Here is a 16,658-nt window from a genome sequence, read left to right as displayed (position 1 = left end):
AACCACCCCCTACACACAGTCACTACTCTTCATTGGTTGCACCCTCCATCACCCGGTCGCGTCACGCCATTGTTGTGAACATTCTAAATATGCCTCAGCCATACTGATTCCCAGAAGTCAAGCGGTAGTACCCAGTCATTCTGAACGGTGGCTAATGACAAATTATAAAATTAGAATATAGTGGCCTGGAAACAGGTTCCTACATGATGCAAATAATTAGTAGGAAACAACTTTGCCATCATTATGATGTCGTCCGAATTACTTTTAGACGGATGGCAATGTTGCCATTAGCTAGTGAAGTTCGTAAAAAAAATACCTAGCATTCCTAACGTTAGCTAGCTAAAATCTGGTGCTCTTCCCTTTTATCTTAACTAGCTAGCTAAAGTTATACTGTGGTCCTTGTGGTCCTTAGTTGTGGTCGTCTGTAGCTCAATTGGTAGAGCACGGCGCTTGTAAAGCCAGGGTAGTGGGTTCGATTCCCGGGACCACCCATACGTAGAAATGTATGCACACATGACTGTAAGTCGCTTTGGATAAAAGCATCTGCTAAATGGCATATTATTATTATATATTATACTACAGCTAAAAGTCAATCTGATGACATCACAACGACGACAGAAGGTTGTCCTACTAATTATTTGCCTCCTTTAGAAATGGCATTGTGTTTCCAAAGCCACTATTTTCATCAGCACCAATTGACAATACATTGAGTAGAAGGTTCAGTCAGGAGTGTCTTATTTCCAGTCGGAAGTCACACCGTTCAAAACAATATTGTGACGAAACGTGCAACCCATTAACACTAGCCTCAAATTTGTCAACCCTCTAACAAATTTAAACCTCTAAACTTCTTCCACTAACATAACAATCCTTCTGGACAGCTGAAGCATATCGCCATTTTTCTTCAATAAAAGAATACAGTTTCTAGCTGCATTTTAGAAACGTCTGTCCCACATGGGAGGTGACGCAGGGTTTTGGTTCCGGGTTTCCAAGATGAGGCGCTACGGATCACAGATCTGGTATTTCTATGCATTATTCGATTAAGTGGTTTAAAGTAAAACAACATGTGACAATTTACTAACAAAATATGAACAGAAAGGTAGAGTACATGTAACGTCGAGACAACTAAGGCTATATGGATAAAATAAAAACACTGTTTAAAAAGACAGAAAGTCCAGGGAATTACAAAAAGTGGAACTGCCCGTATTGTGAAATCGTGTTTGCTCCCCTGATAAATATTAGCCAATCATGATCCACCCACCCCTTCTAAAAAAGTACACAAAGGATGGATGAGTCACAATCACATTATTTGCTTGTCCGGCTGAAAACCAACTGGAAAAATACTTTTTACCATTCCAACAATGCAGGTAAGTTGTAGGCATCATTTTACATCTGCATCATTTTACCACTTACAGACTGTTACAGTGGGGGAAAAAAAGTATTTAGTCAGCCACCAATTGTGCAAGTTCTCCCACTTAAAAAGATGAGAGAGGCCTGTAATTTTCATCATAGGTACACGTCAACTATGACAGACAAATTAAGCATTTTTTTTCCAGAAAATCACATTGTAGGATTTGTTATGAATTTATTTGCAAATTATGGTGGAAAATAAGTATTTGGTCACCTACAAACAAGCAAGATTTCTGGCTCTCACAGACCTGTAACTTCTTCTTTAAAAGGCTCCTCTGTCCTCCACTCGTTACCTGTATTAATGGCACCTGTTTGAACTTGTTATCAGTACAAAAGACACCTGTCCACAACCTCAAACAGTCACACTCCAAACTCCACTATGGCCAAGACCAAAGAGCTGTCAAAGGACACCAGAAACAAAATTGTAGACCTGCACCAGGCTGGGAAGACTGAATCTGCAATAGGTAAGCAGCTTGGTTTGAAGAAATCAACTGTGGGAGCAGTCATCCCCCTCTTCAAAGGGGGTGACACTCTAGATCCAAACTGCTACAGACCTATATCCATCCTGCCCTGCCTTTCGAAAGTATTCGAAAGCCAAGTTAAAAAACAGATCATCGACCATTTCGAATACCACCGTACCTTCTCCGCTATGCAATCCGGTTTCCGAGCTGGTCACGGGTGCACTTCAGCCACGCTCAAGGTCCTAAACGATATTATAACCGCGATTGATAATAGACAGTACTGTGCAGCCGTCTTCATCGACCTGGCCAAGGCTTTCGACTCTGTCAACCACCGCATTCTTATTGGCAGACTAAATAGCCTTGGTTTCTCAAATGACTGCCTCGCCTGGTTCACCAACTACTTCTCAGATAGAGTTCAGTGTGTCAAATCGGAGGGCCTGTTGTCTGGACCTATGGCAGTCTCTATGGGGGTGCCACAGGGTTCAATTCTTGGGCCGACACTTTTCTCCGTGTATATCAATGATGTCGCTCTTGCTGCTGGTGACTCTCAGATCCACCTCTACGCAGACGACACCATTTTGTATACATCTGGCCCTTCATTGGACACTGTGTTAACAAACCTCCAAACGAGCTTCAATGCCATACAACAATCCTTCAGTAGCCTTCAACTGCTCTTAAACACTAGTAAAACTAAATGCATGCTTTTCAATCGAACGCTGCTAGCACCCGCCCACCCGACTAGAATCACCACTCTCGACGGGTCTGACCTAGAGTATGTGGACAACTACAAATATCTAGGTGTCTGGTTAGACTGTAAACTCAACTTCCAGACTCACATAAAGAATCTCCAATCCAAAGTTAAATCTAGAATCGGCTTCCTATTTCGCAACAAAGCCTCCTTCACTCATGCTGCCAAACATGCCTCGTAAAACTGACTATCCTACCGATCCTTGACTTCGGCGATGTCATTTACAAAATAGCCTCCAACACTCTACTCAGCAAATTGGATGTAGTCTATCACAGTGCCATCCGTTTTGTCTCCAAAGCCCCATACACTACCCACCACTGTGACCTGTACGCTCTTGTTGGCTGGTCCTCACTACATGTCCGTCGTCAAACCCACTGGCTCCAGGCCATCTATAAATCACTGCTAGGCAAATCCCCGCCTTATCTTAGCTCATTGGTCACCATAGCAGCACCCACCCGTAGTCTGCGCTCCAGCAGGTATATCTCACTGGTCATTCCCAAAGCCAACACCTCCTTTGGCCGCCATTCCTTCCAGTTCTCTGTTGCCAATGACTGGAACGAATTGCAAAAATCTCTGAAGCTGGAGACTCTTATCTCCCTCAATAACTTTAAGCATCAGTTGTCAGAGCACCTTACCGATCACTGCACCTGTACACAGCCCATCTGAAATTAGCCCACCCAACTACCTCATCCCTATATTGTTATTTATTTTGCTCTTTTGCACCCCAGTATCTCTATTTGCACATAATCTCTTGCACATCTAGCATTCCAGTGTTAATACTATTGTAATTATTCTGCACTATAGCCTATTTATTGCCTTACCTCCATAACTTGCTACATTTGCACACACTGTATATATATTTTCTGTTGTATTTCTGACTTTATGTTTTTTTTTACCCCATATGTAACTCTGTGTTGTTTTTATTGCACTACTTTGCTTTATCTTGGCCAGGTCGCAGTTGTAAATGAGAACCTGTTCTCAACTGGCTTATCTGGTTAAATAAAGGTGAAATAATTTTTTTTTAAAAAATTAGGAAATGGAAGACATACAAGACCACTGATAATCTCCCTCGATCTGGGGCTCCACGCAAGATCTCACCCCGTGGGGTCAAAATGTTCACAAGAACGGTGAGCAAAAATCCCAGAACCACACGGGGGGACCTAGTGAATGACCTGCAGAGAGCTGGGACCAAAGTAACAAAGCCTACCATCAGTAACACACGACACCGCCAGGGACTCAAATCCTGCAGTGCCAGACGTGTCCCCCTGCTTAAGCCAGTACATGTCCAGGCCCGTCTGAAGTTTGCTAGAGTGCATTTGGATGATCCAGAAGAGGATTGGGAGAATGTCAGATGGTCAGATGAAACCAAAATATAACTTTTTGGTAAAAACTCAACTCGTCGTGTTTGGAGGACAAAGAATGCTGAGTTGCATCCAAAGAACACCATACATACTGTGAAGCATGGGGGTGGAAACATCATGCTTTGGGGCTGTTTTTCTGCAAAGGGACCAGGACGACTGATCCGTGTAAAGGAAAGAATGAATGGGGCCATGTATCGTGAGATTTTGAGTGAAAATCTCCTTCCATCAGCAAGGGCATTGAAGATGAAACGTGGCTGGGTCTTTCAGCATGACAATGATCCCAAACACACCGCCCGGGCAACGAAGGAGTGGCTTCGTAAGAAGCATTTCAAGGTCCTGGAGTGGCCTAGCCAGTCTCCAGATCTCAACCCCATAGAAAATCTTTGGAGGGAGTTGAAAGTCTGTGTTGCCCAGCGACAGCCCCAAAACATCACTGCTCTACAGGAGATCTGCATGGAGGAATGGGCGCAACAGCAACAGCAAATACCAGCAACAGTGTGTGAAAACCTTGTGAAGACTTAAAGAAAACGTTTGACCTGTGTCATTGCCAACAAAGGGTATATAACAAAGTATTGAGAAACTTTTGTTATTGACCAAATACTTATTTTCCACCATAATTTGCAAATAAATTCATAAAAAAATCCTACAATGTGATTTTCTGGATTTTATTTTCTAATTTTGTCTGTCATAGTTGACGATGTACCTATGATGAAAATTACAGGCCTCTCTCATCTTTTTTAAGTGGGAGAACTTGCACAATTGGTGGCTGACTAAATACTTTTTTCCCCCACTGTATATGTAACCAGATCTATTTCCATATTTTGAGCAGTAATTGTAAGTTTCACACATAGAATGACAAGCAGAATGTTAATTGAACAGGCGCTCTGTGGTTTCCCATGTTTCAGGCCCTGAAGTTCCTCCACGTGCTGCTGTCAGTAGCAGTTCACTCTAAGGTACTGATGTTCCAGCCTCTGGACTGCGCTGACGTCTACAACAACGGTTCTAAGACCAGTGGTGTCTACAGGATCTACCCTGCTGGACCCAACTCTCCTCGATACGTCTACTGTGATATGGACACTGACGGAGGGAAATGGACTGTGAGTAGGCTACCTAGTAGGAAACGGTTTTAACAGAGTACATAACAGCGTTCAGATAGAGGGTTTGGGCAACACCTTCAGAATAACAAATATTACAACTAATATTATGGCTGAACTCGAATGTGCTGGTTGATAAAATAACTGTATTTATGGGAAAGATGTTTGAAAAGGGTATTTTTGTTTTTAAATGATATTGTAAATTTGAATGGTAGAGTTGTGCCTTTCATGGAGTTATCAGAATCGCATGGGAAGGTCTGCTCAATCCAAGATAACAACCAATTGATTACAGCATTACCCCAAACATGGAGGAGGCTGGTGGCAGCGGGAGGAGGCAGGGAACTGGTCTGTCTGCCCAATATAAAGGATCAAGGGGAGGAGGTAGGGAACTGGTCTGTCTGCCCAGTATAAAGGATCAAGGGAGGAGGCAGGGAACTGGTCTGTCTGCCCAGTATAAAGGATCAAGGGAGGAGGTAGGGAACTGGTCTGTCTGCCCAATATAAAGGATCAAGGGAGGAGGTAGGGAACTGGTCTGTCTGCCCAATATAAAGGATCAAGGGAGGAGGTAGGGAACTGGTCTGTCTGCCCAATATAAAGGATCAAGGGAGGAGGTAGGGAACTGGTCTGTCTGCCCAATATAAAGGATCAAGGGAGGAGGTAGGGAACTGGTCTGTCTGCCCAATATAAAGGATCAAGGGAGGAGGTAGGGAACTGGTCTGTCTGCCCAATATAAAGGATCAAGGGAGGAGGTAGGGAACTGGTCTGTCTGCCCAATATAAAGGATAAAGGGAGGAGGTAGGGAACTGGTCTGTCTGCCCAGTATAAAGGATCAAGGGAGGAGGTAGGGAACTGGTCTGTCTGCCCAATATAAAGGATCAAGGGAGGAGGTAGGGAACTGGTCTGTCTGCCCAATATAAAGGATCAAGGGAGGAGGTAGGGAACTGGTCTGTCTGCCCAATATAAAGGATCAAGGGAGGAGGTAGGGAACTGGTCTGTCTGCCCAGTATAAAGGATCAAGGGAGGAGGTAGGGAACTGGTCTGTCTGCCCAATATAAAGGATCAAGGGAGGAGGTAGGGAACTGGTCTGTCTGCCCAATATAAAAACTGGTCTGTCTGCCCAATATAAAGGATCAAGGGAGGAGGTAGGGAACTGGTCTGTCTGCCCAATATAAAGGATCAAACTGGCAGAGGAATAAACATAGCATGAATAGGAAAGTATAGCAGTTTCATTTGAGGACCAGGATGTTGACAGCTGTGTGCCATGCAGATTGCAAAATAGTTGGGAAGAGATTTTTGATATACCAATTCCATGGTATATAGAATTCTTGCCACCAACAAAATGTTGAATATTTGGGGAATACAATCATCGCAGCTCTGCAGATTGTGTTGTGAGGATACAGAATCAATTGACCATTTATTTAGGTATTGCCCTCAGTTAGCCTGGTTCTGGTCTCAGGTTCAGGAATGGCTGAAAATGCATAACATTCATCTAAAATTGACCCTAGAAATAGGACTGTTGGGAGATCTGGAGAGACCGGGTCAATCAACTACTAATATACTAACACTCTTAGTAAAAAGTATTTATCTTCAACTCACAATCTGTGGATTCTATTCGATTAGATATATTGAAATTGTATGTTAAACATCACAGCATAGTTGAAAGACATATGGTGCCATCCTAGTCAGCCTCAACACCCTAGTCAGCCTCAACACCTTCAGACCATCCTAGTCAGCCTCAACACCTTCAGACCATCCTAGTCAGCCTCAACACCATCTAGTCAGCCTCAACACCTTCAGACCATCCTGGTCAGCCTCAACACCTTCAGACCATCCTAGTCAGCCTCAACACCTTCAGACCATCCTAGTCAGCCTCAACACCTTCAGACCATCCTAGTCAGCCTCAACACCTTCAGACCATACTAGTCAGCCTCAACACCTTCAGACCATACTAGTCAGCCTCAACACCTTTAGACCATCCTAGTCAGCCTCAACACCTTCACACCATACTAGTCAGCCTCAACACCTTCAGACCATACTAGTCAGCCTCAACACCATACTAGTCAGCCTCAACACCTTCAGAACATACTAGTCAGCCTCAACACCTTCAGACCATACTAGTCAGCCTCAACACCATACTAGTCAGCCTCAACACCTTCACACCATACTAGTCAGCCTCAACACCTTTAGACCATCCTAGTCAGCCTCAACACCTTCACACCATACTAGTCAGCCTCAACACCTTCAGACCATACTAGTCAGCCTCAACACCTTCAGACCATACTAGTCAGCCTCTACACCTTCAGACCATACTAGTCAGCCTCAACACCATACTAGTCAGCCTCAACACCTTCAGACCATACTAGTCAGCCTCAACACCTTCAGACCATACTAGTCAGCCTCAACACCTTCAGACCATACTAGTCAGCCTCAACACCTTCACACCATACTAGTCAGCCTCAACACCATACTAGTCAGCCTCAACACCTTCAGACCATACTAGTCAGCCTCAACACCATCACACCATCCTAGTCAGCCTCAACACCTTCAGACCATACTAGTCAGCCTCAACACCTTCAGACCATACTAGTCAGCCTCAACACCTTCAGACCATACTAGTCAGCCTCAACACCTTCAGACCATACTAGTCAGCCTCAACACCTTCAGACCATCCTAGTCAGCCTCAACACCTCAACACCATACTCGTCAGCCTCAACACCTTTAGACCATACTAGTCAGCCTCAACACCATCACACCATACTAGTCAGCCTCAACACCTTCAGACCATCCTAGTCAGCCTCAACACCATACTAGTCAGCCTCAACACCTTCAGACCATCCTAGTCAGCCTCAACACCATACTAGTCAGCCTCAACACCTTCAGACCATACTAGTCAGCCTCAACACCTTCAGACCATACTAGTCAGCCTCAACACCTTCACACCATACTAGTCAGCCTCAACACCTTCAGACCATACTAGTCAGCCTCAACACCTTCAGACCATACTAGTCAGCCTCAACACCTTCACACCATACTAGTCAGCCTCAACACCATACTAGTCAGCCTCAACACCTTCAGACCATACTAGTCAGCCTCAACACCTTCAGACCATACTAGTCAGCCTCAACACCTTCAGACCATACTAGTCAGCCTCAACACCATACTAGTCAGCCTCAACACCATACTAGTCAGCCTCAACACCATACTAGTCAGCCTCAACACCTTCAGACCATACTAGTCAACCTCAACACCATCAGACCATACTAGTCAGCCTCAACACCTTCACACCATACTAGTCAGCCTCAACACCTTCAGACCATACTAGTCAGCCTCAAACCCTTCACACCATACTAGTCAGCCTCAACACCATACTAGTCAGCCTCAACACCATACTAGTCAACCTCAACACCATACTAGTCAGCCTCAACACCATACTAGTCAACCTCAACACCATACTAGTCAGCCTCAACACCATCACACCATACTAGTCAGCCTCAACACCATCACACCATACTAGTCAACCTCAACACCATACTAGTCAACCTCAACACCATCACACCATACTAAGTCACCTACTCAGACCACCTTCTCTCACCTCCTCTCCTGTCAGCCTCAACACCTCCACCATACTAGTCAGCCTCCCCGATCAACACCATCTATCCCAACCCATCTACTCAGCCTCAACACCTCCGCCTCACTACTCGTCAGCCTCAACACCATACTACCGCCTCAACACCTTCCCATACTCGTCTGATCAACCGTATTTTAATACAACAGTATTCTGCCAGATAATAGGTCTGATCAATCGTTGCTACTGAATTCTCCTGAGTCAGTACTTGACGACATGGCCTAGTTGCTTACAATGTTTCCTCTCCTTCACCCGCCTCCCCCTCTTCCCTCTCTTTCCTTCTCTCCCTCCCTCTTTCACCCGCCTCCCTCTCCTTCTCTCCCTCCCTCTCCTTCTCTCCCTCCCTCTCCTTCTCTCCCTCTCTCCTTCTCTCCCTCCCTCTCCTTCATCTTCTCCTCTCCTTCACCCCCTCCTCCTTCTCTCCCTCCCTCTCCTTCTAGGTGTTCCAGAGGAGGATGGATGGAACAGTGAACTTCTACAGAGGATGGGACCAGTACAAGAACGGCTTTGGACATGCAGCGGGAGAGTACTGGCTGGGTAAGGACTTATTTAAAAAGCCTTTTCAAGGACAGATCACCAATGAAAAAACCTGGATAATATAATGAATAATTGGTAATTAACTGAATTCTCTATAGTGAGGTTGTTGTGACAGTCAGTAGATAGGCAAGTCGATCACAACAAGACCATTGTGGTCTACCAAAAACATTTAGTTGGTGTGTAAAACCAGTGAGTCTAGAAATGCAACCTCCCACACTACCCCAAAGCAGTAAAACAATAAATAGCTTTTTGACATCTCTTTCTGTGCTGACAGAATTCATGACTTTTTGCATGATAAAAACAGAGAGCCCTCAAACTCAACTCTTGAGCGATGCCAGCGCCACTGCATTTTTTCCATGATTCCCCTTTAACCAGGGACTGATTTAGACCTGGGACACCAGGTGGGTGATTCCCCTTTAACCAGGGACTGATTTAGACCTGGGACACCAGGTGGGTGATTCCCCTTTAACCAGGGACTGATTTAGACCTGGGACACCAGGTGGGTGATTCCCCTTTAACCAGGGACTGATTTAGACCTGGGACACCAGGTGGGTGATTCCCCTTTAACCAGGGACTGATTTAGACCTGGGACACCAGGTGGGTGATTCCCCTTTAACCAGGGACTGATTTAGACCTGGGACACCAGGTGGGTGATTCCCCTTTAACCAGGGACTGATTTAGACCTGGGACACCAGGTGGGTGATTCCCCTTTAACCAGGGACTGATTTAGACCTGGGACACCAGGTGGGTGATTCCCCTTTAACCAGGGACTGATTTAGACCTGGGACACCAGGTGGGTGATTCCCCTTTAACCAGGGACTGATTTAGACATCAAATCAAATCAAATCAAATTTTATTGGTCACATGCGCCGAATACAACAGGTGCAGACATTACAGTGAAATGCTTACTTACAGCCCTTAACCAACAGTGCATTTATTTTAAACAAAAAAGTAAGAATAAAACAACAAAAAAAGTGTTGAGAAAAAAAGAGCAGAAGTAAAAATAAAGTGACAGTAGGGAGGCTATATATACAATAGAATAAAGTGACAGTAGGGAGGCTATATATACAGGGGGTACCGTTGCATAGTCAATGTGCGGGGGGCACCGGCTAGTTGAGGTAGTTGAGGTAATATGTACATGTGGGTAGAGTTAAAGTGACTATGCATAAATACTTAACAGAGTAGCAGCAGCGTAAAAAAGTATGGGGTGGGGGGCAGTGCAAATAGTCCGGGTAGCCATGATTAGCTGTTCAGGAGTCTTATGGCTTGGGGGTAGAAGCTGTTGAGAAGTCTTTTGGACCTAGACTTGGCACTCCGGTACCGCTTGCCGTGCGGTAGCAGAGAGAACAGTCTATGACTAGGGTGACTGGAGTCTTTGACAATTTTGAGGGCCTTCCTCTGACACCGCCTGGTATAGAGGTCCTGGATGGCAGGGAGCTTTGCCCCTGTGATGTACTGGGCCGTACGCACTACCCTCTGTAGTGCCTTGCGGTCAGAGGCCAAGCAGTTGCCATACCAGGCGGTGATGCAACCAGTCAGGATGCTCTCGATGGTGCAGCTGTAGAATTTTTTGAGGATCTGAGGACCCATGCCAAATCTTTTTAGTCTCCTGAGGGGGAATAGGCTTTGTCGTGCCCTCTTCACGACTGTCTTGGTGTGTTTGGACCATGATAGTTCGTTGGTGATGTGGACACCAAGGAACTTGAAGCTCTCAACCTGTTCCACTACAGCCCCGTCGATGAGAATGGGGGCGTGCTCAGTCCTCTTTTTTTCCTGTAGTCCACAATCATCTCCTTTGTCTTGGTCACGTTGAGGGAGAGGTTGTTGTCCTGGCACCACACGGCCAGATCTCTGACCTCCTCCCTATAGGCTGTCTCATCGTTGTCGGTGATCAGGCCTACCACTGTTGTGTCGTCGGCAAACTTAATGATGGTGTTGGAGTCGTGCCTGGCCATGCAGTCATGGGTGAACAGAGAGTACAGGAGGGGACTGAGCACGCACCCCTGAGGGGCCCCCGTGTTGAGGATCAGTGTGGCAGATGTGTTGTTACCTACCCTTACCACCTGGGGGCGGCCCGTCAGGAAGTCCAGGATCCAGTTGCAGAGGGAGGTGTTTAGTCCCAGGATCCTTAGCTTAGTGATGAGCTTTGAGGGCACTATGGTGTTGAATGCTGAGCTGTAGTCAACGAATAGCATTCTCACGTAGGTGTTCCTCTTGTCCAGGTGGGAAAGGGCAGTGTGGAGTGCGATAGAGATTGCATCATCTGTGGATCTGTTGGGGCGGTATGCAAATTGGAGTGGGTCTAGGGTTTCTGGGATTATGCTGTTGATGTGAGCCATGACCAGTCTTTCAAAGCACTTCATGGCTACAGACGTCAGTGCTACGGGTCGGTAGTCATTTAGGCAGGTTATCTTAGAGTTCTTGGGCACGGGGACTATGGTGGTCTGCTTGAAACATGTTGGTATTACAGACTCAGTCAGGGACATGTTGAAAATGTCAGTGAAGACACTTGCCAGTTGGTCAGCACATGCTCGGAGTACACGTCCTGGTAATCCGTCTGGCCCTGCGGCCTTGTGAATGTTGACCTGCTTAAAAGTCTTACTCACATCGGCTACGGAGAGCGTGATCACATAGTCGTCCGGAACAGCTGGTGCTCTCATGCCTGCTTCAGTGTTGCTTGCCTCGAGCGAGCATAGAAGTGGTTTAGCTCGTCTGGTAGGCTTGTGTCACTGGGCAGCTCGCGGCTGTGCTTCCCTTTGTAGTCTGTAATAGTTTTCAAGCCCTGCCACATCCGACGAGCGTCAGAGCCAGTGTAGTATGATTCAATCTTAGACCTGTATTGACTCTTTGCCTGTTTGATGGTTCGTCGGAGGTCATAGCGGGATTTCTTATAAGCGTCCGGGTTAGAGTCCCGTTCCTTGAAAGCGGCAGCTCTACCCTTTAGCTCAGTGCGGATGTTTCCTGTAATCCATGGCTTCTGGTTGGGGTATGTACGATACGGTCACTGTGGGGACGACATCATCGATGCACTTATTGATGAAGCCAGTGACTGATGTGGTGTACTCCTCAATGCTGTCTGAAGAATCCCGAACATGTTCCAGTCTGTGCTAGCAAAACAGTCCTGTAGCTTAGCATCTGCGTCATCTGACCACTTTTTTATTAGCCGAATCACTGGTGCTTCCTGCTTCAGTTTTTGCTTATAAGCAGGAATCAGGAGGATAGAGTTATGGTCAGATTTGCCAAATAGAGGGCGAGGGAGAGCTTTGTATGCGTCTCTGTGTGTGGAGTAAAGGTGGTCTAGAGTTTTTTCCCCTCTGGTTGCACATTTAACATGCTGGTAGAAATTAGGTAGAACGGATTTAAGTTTCCCTGCATTAAAGTCCCCTGCTACTAGGAGCGCTGCATCTGGATGAGCGTTTTCCTGTTGATTAATGGCCTTGTACAACTCATTCAGTGCAATCTTAATGCCAGCATTGGTTTGTGGTGGTAAATAGACAGCTATGAAAAATATAGATGAAAACTCTCTTGGTAAATAGTGTGGTCTACAGCTTATCATAAGATACTCTACCTCAGGCGAGCAAAACCTTGAGACTTCCTTAGTATTTGATTTTGTGCACCAGCTGTTGTTTACAAATATACAGAGACCGCCACCCCTCGTCTTACCCGAGTCTGCCGTTCTGTCCTGCCGATGTAGCGTATAGCCTGCTAGCTGAATGTTATCATTGTCGCTCGTTCAGCCACGACTCCGTGAAACATAAGATATTACAGTTTTTAATGTCCCGTTGGTAGGATAACCGTAATCTTAAATCGTCCATTTTATTCTCCAAAGCTTGAACGTTGGCTAATAGGATTGATGGGAGAGGCAGTTTACTCGTTCGCCGTCGTATCCTTACAAGGCACCCGGATCTGCGCCCACGATATCTCCGTCTCTTCCTCACGCGAATGACGGGGATCTGGGCCTTGTCGGGAGTCTGTAGAATATCCTTCGCGAACGCCTCGTTGAAGAAAAAAGTGTTCGTCCAACGCGAGGTGAGTAATCGCTGTCCTGATATCCAGAAGCTCTCTTTGGTTATAAGAGACGATGGCAGAAACATTATGTACAAAATAAATTACAAATAACGCGGAAAAACACACATAATAGTACAATTGGTTAGAGGGCTGTAAACGGCAGCCATCTTCTTCCGGCGCTGGGACACCAGGTGGGTGATTCCCCTTTAACCAGGGACTGATTTAGACCTGGGACACCAGGTGGGTGATTCCCCCTTTAACCAGGGACTGATTTAGACCTGGGACACCAGGTGGGTGATTCCCCTTTAACCAGGGACTGATTTAGACCTGGGACACCAGGTGGGTGATTCCCCCTTTAACCAGGGACTGATTTAGACCTGGGACACCAGGTGGGTGATTCCCCCTTTAACCAGGGACTGATTTAGACCTGGGACACCAGGTGGGTGATTCCCCCTTTAACCAGGGACTGATTTAGACCTGGGACACCAGGTGGGTGATTCCCTTTAACCAGGGACTGATTTAGACCTGGGACACCAGGTGGGTGCAATTAATGACCAGGTAGAAGAGAAAACCAGCAGGCTCCGGACCTGGTAGGGTAAGAGTTGAATACCTCTGGTGGTCCTCTGTAGCTCAGCTGGTAGAGCATGGCGCTTGTAACGCCAGGGTAGTGGGTTCGATCCCCGGGACCACCCATACACAAAAATGTATGTACGCATGACTGTAAAGCGCTTTGGATAAAAGCGTCTGCTAAATGGCATATTATTATTTATTATTATTAGTAGTAGGGTAAGAGTTGAATACCCCTGGTATAGTAACCAGCAGGCTCTGGACCTGGTAGGGTAACAGTTGAATACCCCTGGTATAGTGACCAGCAGGCTCTGGACCTGGTAGGGTAAGAGTTGAATACCCCTGGTATAGTAACCAGCAGGCTCTGGACCTGGTAGGGTAACAGTTGAATACCCCTGGTATAGTAACCAGCAGGCTCTGGACCTGGTAGGGTAAGAGTTGAATACCCCTGGTATAGTAACCAGCAGGCTCTGGACCTGGTAGGGTAACAGTTGAATACCCCTGGTATAGTAACCAGCAGGCTCTGGACCTGGTAGGGTAACAGTTGAATACCCCTGGTATAGTAACCAGCAGGCTCTGGACCTGGTAGGGTTTGAGTTGAATACCCCTGGTATAGTAACCAGCAGGCTCTGGACCTGGTAGGGTAAGAGTTGAATACCCCTGGTATAGTAACCAGCAGCCTCTGGACCTGGTAGGGTAAGAGTTGAATACCCCTGGTATAGTAACCAGCAGGCTCTGGACCTGGTAGGGTAAGAGTTGAATACCTCTGTTCTAGAGGTTCACCTGGTCTGTTGGATGCAGGTCTGGACACCATCTACCTCCTGACCCTGAAGAAGGCGTATGAGTTGAGGGTGGACATGGAGGACTTCGGACAACAGAAAGCCTTCGCTTTCTACTCCTCCTTCGCCATCTCTCCCGAAGTCACCGACCCTGAACTGGACGGCTACAAGCTCCACGTTACTGGCTTTAAAGACGGAGGTGCAGGTGAGAGCAGTTCAACTTCATTAGAGAGCAACATCTGGGGGTGTGGTCATTAGTCGAGAGTTCAGCTGGGTCCCTTCATTCGGTTCTGTTTGGTTCCTAGTGAATACACCCCTGGGCCCGTACTCATAAATAGTCTTAGAGCTGATCTAGGACCAGTTTATTTTAGATCATGATGAATAGTATTACATGGAAAGGACGGGGGGGGGGACCTGGTCCTAGATCACATTGAGAATGGCACACACCCTATTCCCTATATAGTACAGAACGTTTGACCAGGGGCTCTGGGCAGTAGCCTTTATGGTGAATAGGTTACTTAACATCTGACCTGTGTTTCCTGCTCGAACCCAGGGGATTCTCTCACCTATCACAGTGGTATGAAGTTCTCCACCTTCGACCGAGACCAGGACACTACTGAAACCAACTGCGCAGTTGCCGCAGTAGGAGGGTATTGGTTCAACGAGTGTTACTACTCAAACCCCAACGGTCTTTATACATGGGGATTCAACTCACAGATGGGAGTCAACTGGAGGGCATGGAAGACCTTCTACTCTGTGAAAGCCATATCCATGAAGATCAGGCCTGTGAACCTGTGAAGGGCCTTCACAGAGTCCTTTGGTTAAACATGGTTGTTTGATCTGCAGCCCGAATTCGAAATGGATTAAAGATTTATTTTTCCCCTCACCCATCTACACACAATACCCCATAATGACAAAGTGAAAACATGTTTTTAGAAATGTTAGCAAATGTATTGAAAATGAAATACAGAAATATCTGATTTAAAACTGAACAAAAATATACAAACGCAACATGTAAAGTGTTGGTCCCATGTTTCATGAGCTGAAATGAAAGATCCCAGAAATTTTCCATACGCACAAAAAGCTTCTCAAATGTTGTGCACAAATTTCTTTACATCCCTGTTAGTGAGCATTTCTCCTTTGCCAAGATAATCCATCCACCTGACAGGTGTGGCATATCAAGAAGCTGATTAAACAGCATGATCATTACACAGGTGCACCTTGTGCTGGGGACAATAAAAAGGTCACTCTAAAATGTGCAGTTTTGTCACACAACACAATGCCACAGATGTCTCAAGTTTTGAGGGAGCGCGCAATTGGCATGCTGACTGCAGGAATGTCCATCAGAGCTGTTGCCAGAGAATTGAATGTTAATTTCTCTACCATAAGCCACCTCCAAAGTCATTTTAGAGAATTTGGCAGTACGTCCAACCGGCCTCACAACCACAGACCACGTGTATGGTGTTGAGTGGGCTAGCGGTCGGCTGATGTCAAAGTTGTGAACAGACTGCCTCATGGTGGTGGTGGGGTTATGGTACGGGCAGGCATAAGCTACGAACAACGAACACAATTGCATTTTATCGATGGCAATTTGAATACACAAAAGATACCGTGGCGAGATCCTGAAATCCATAGATTAGGGCCTAATTTATTTATTTCAATTGACACATTTTCCTTAAATTAACTGTAACTCAGTCAAATCTTTGAAGTTGTGGCATGTTGCATTTATATTTTTGTTCAGTATACATAAGTATTAACATCCCTGAGTCAATACATGTTAGAATCACCTTTGGCAGCGATTACAGCCTTGAGTCTTTTGGGGTCTCGAAGAGCTTTCCACACCTGGATTGTACAATATTTGCCCATTATTCTTTTTTTAAGCTCTGTCAAGTTGGTTGTTGATCATTGCTAGACAGCCATTTTCAGATCTTGCCATTGATTTTCAAGCAGATTTAAGTCAAAACTGTAACTCGGCCACTCGGGAACATTCAATGTCTTCTTGGTAAGCAACTCCAGTGTAGATTTGGCCTTGTGTTATAGGTTATTGTCCTGCTGAAAAGTGAATTTGTCT

General features: G+C 45.9%; 2 protein-coding genes across 2 annotated transcripts in view; one reads left to right on the top strand and one right to left on the bottom strand.

Moving 5' to 3' along the window:
- Positions 1-16,658, bottom strand: part of kiaa0930 (KIAA0930 ortholog) — a gene marked incomplete at its 5' end in the record, with an annotated part of 80,565 nt that overhangs the window by 52,684 nt on the left and 11,223 nt on the right. The gene's annotated exons all lie outside the window — the stretch shown is intronic.
- Positions 1,278-15,473, top strand: LOC121556857 (microfibril-associated glycoprotein 4-like). The gene is made up of 5 exons (XM_041870752.2): positions 1,278-1,364; positions 4,883-5,074; positions 9,137-9,233; positions 14,610-14,792; positions 15,141-15,473. Exons 1-5 carry the CDS (start codon positions 1,359-1,361, stop codon positions 15,383-15,385), a joined length of 723 nt encoding a protein of 240 aa, XP_041726686.2. The 5' UTR covers positions 1,278-1,358; the 3' UTR covers positions 15,386-15,473.

The sequence above is a fragment of the Coregonus clupeaformis genome, unplaced genomic scaffold (genome assembly GCF_020615455.1).
Source record: "Coregonus clupeaformis isolate EN_2021a unplaced genomic scaffold, ASM2061545v1 scaf1529, whole genome shotgun sequence".
Classification (NCBI taxonomy): domain Eukaryota; kingdom Metazoa; phylum Chordata; class Actinopteri; order Salmoniformes; family Salmonidae; genus Coregonus; species Coregonus clupeaformis.
The sequence above is the reverse complement of the archived record's forward strand: the minus strand, read 5'-3'. Positions and strand labels throughout refer to the sequence as shown.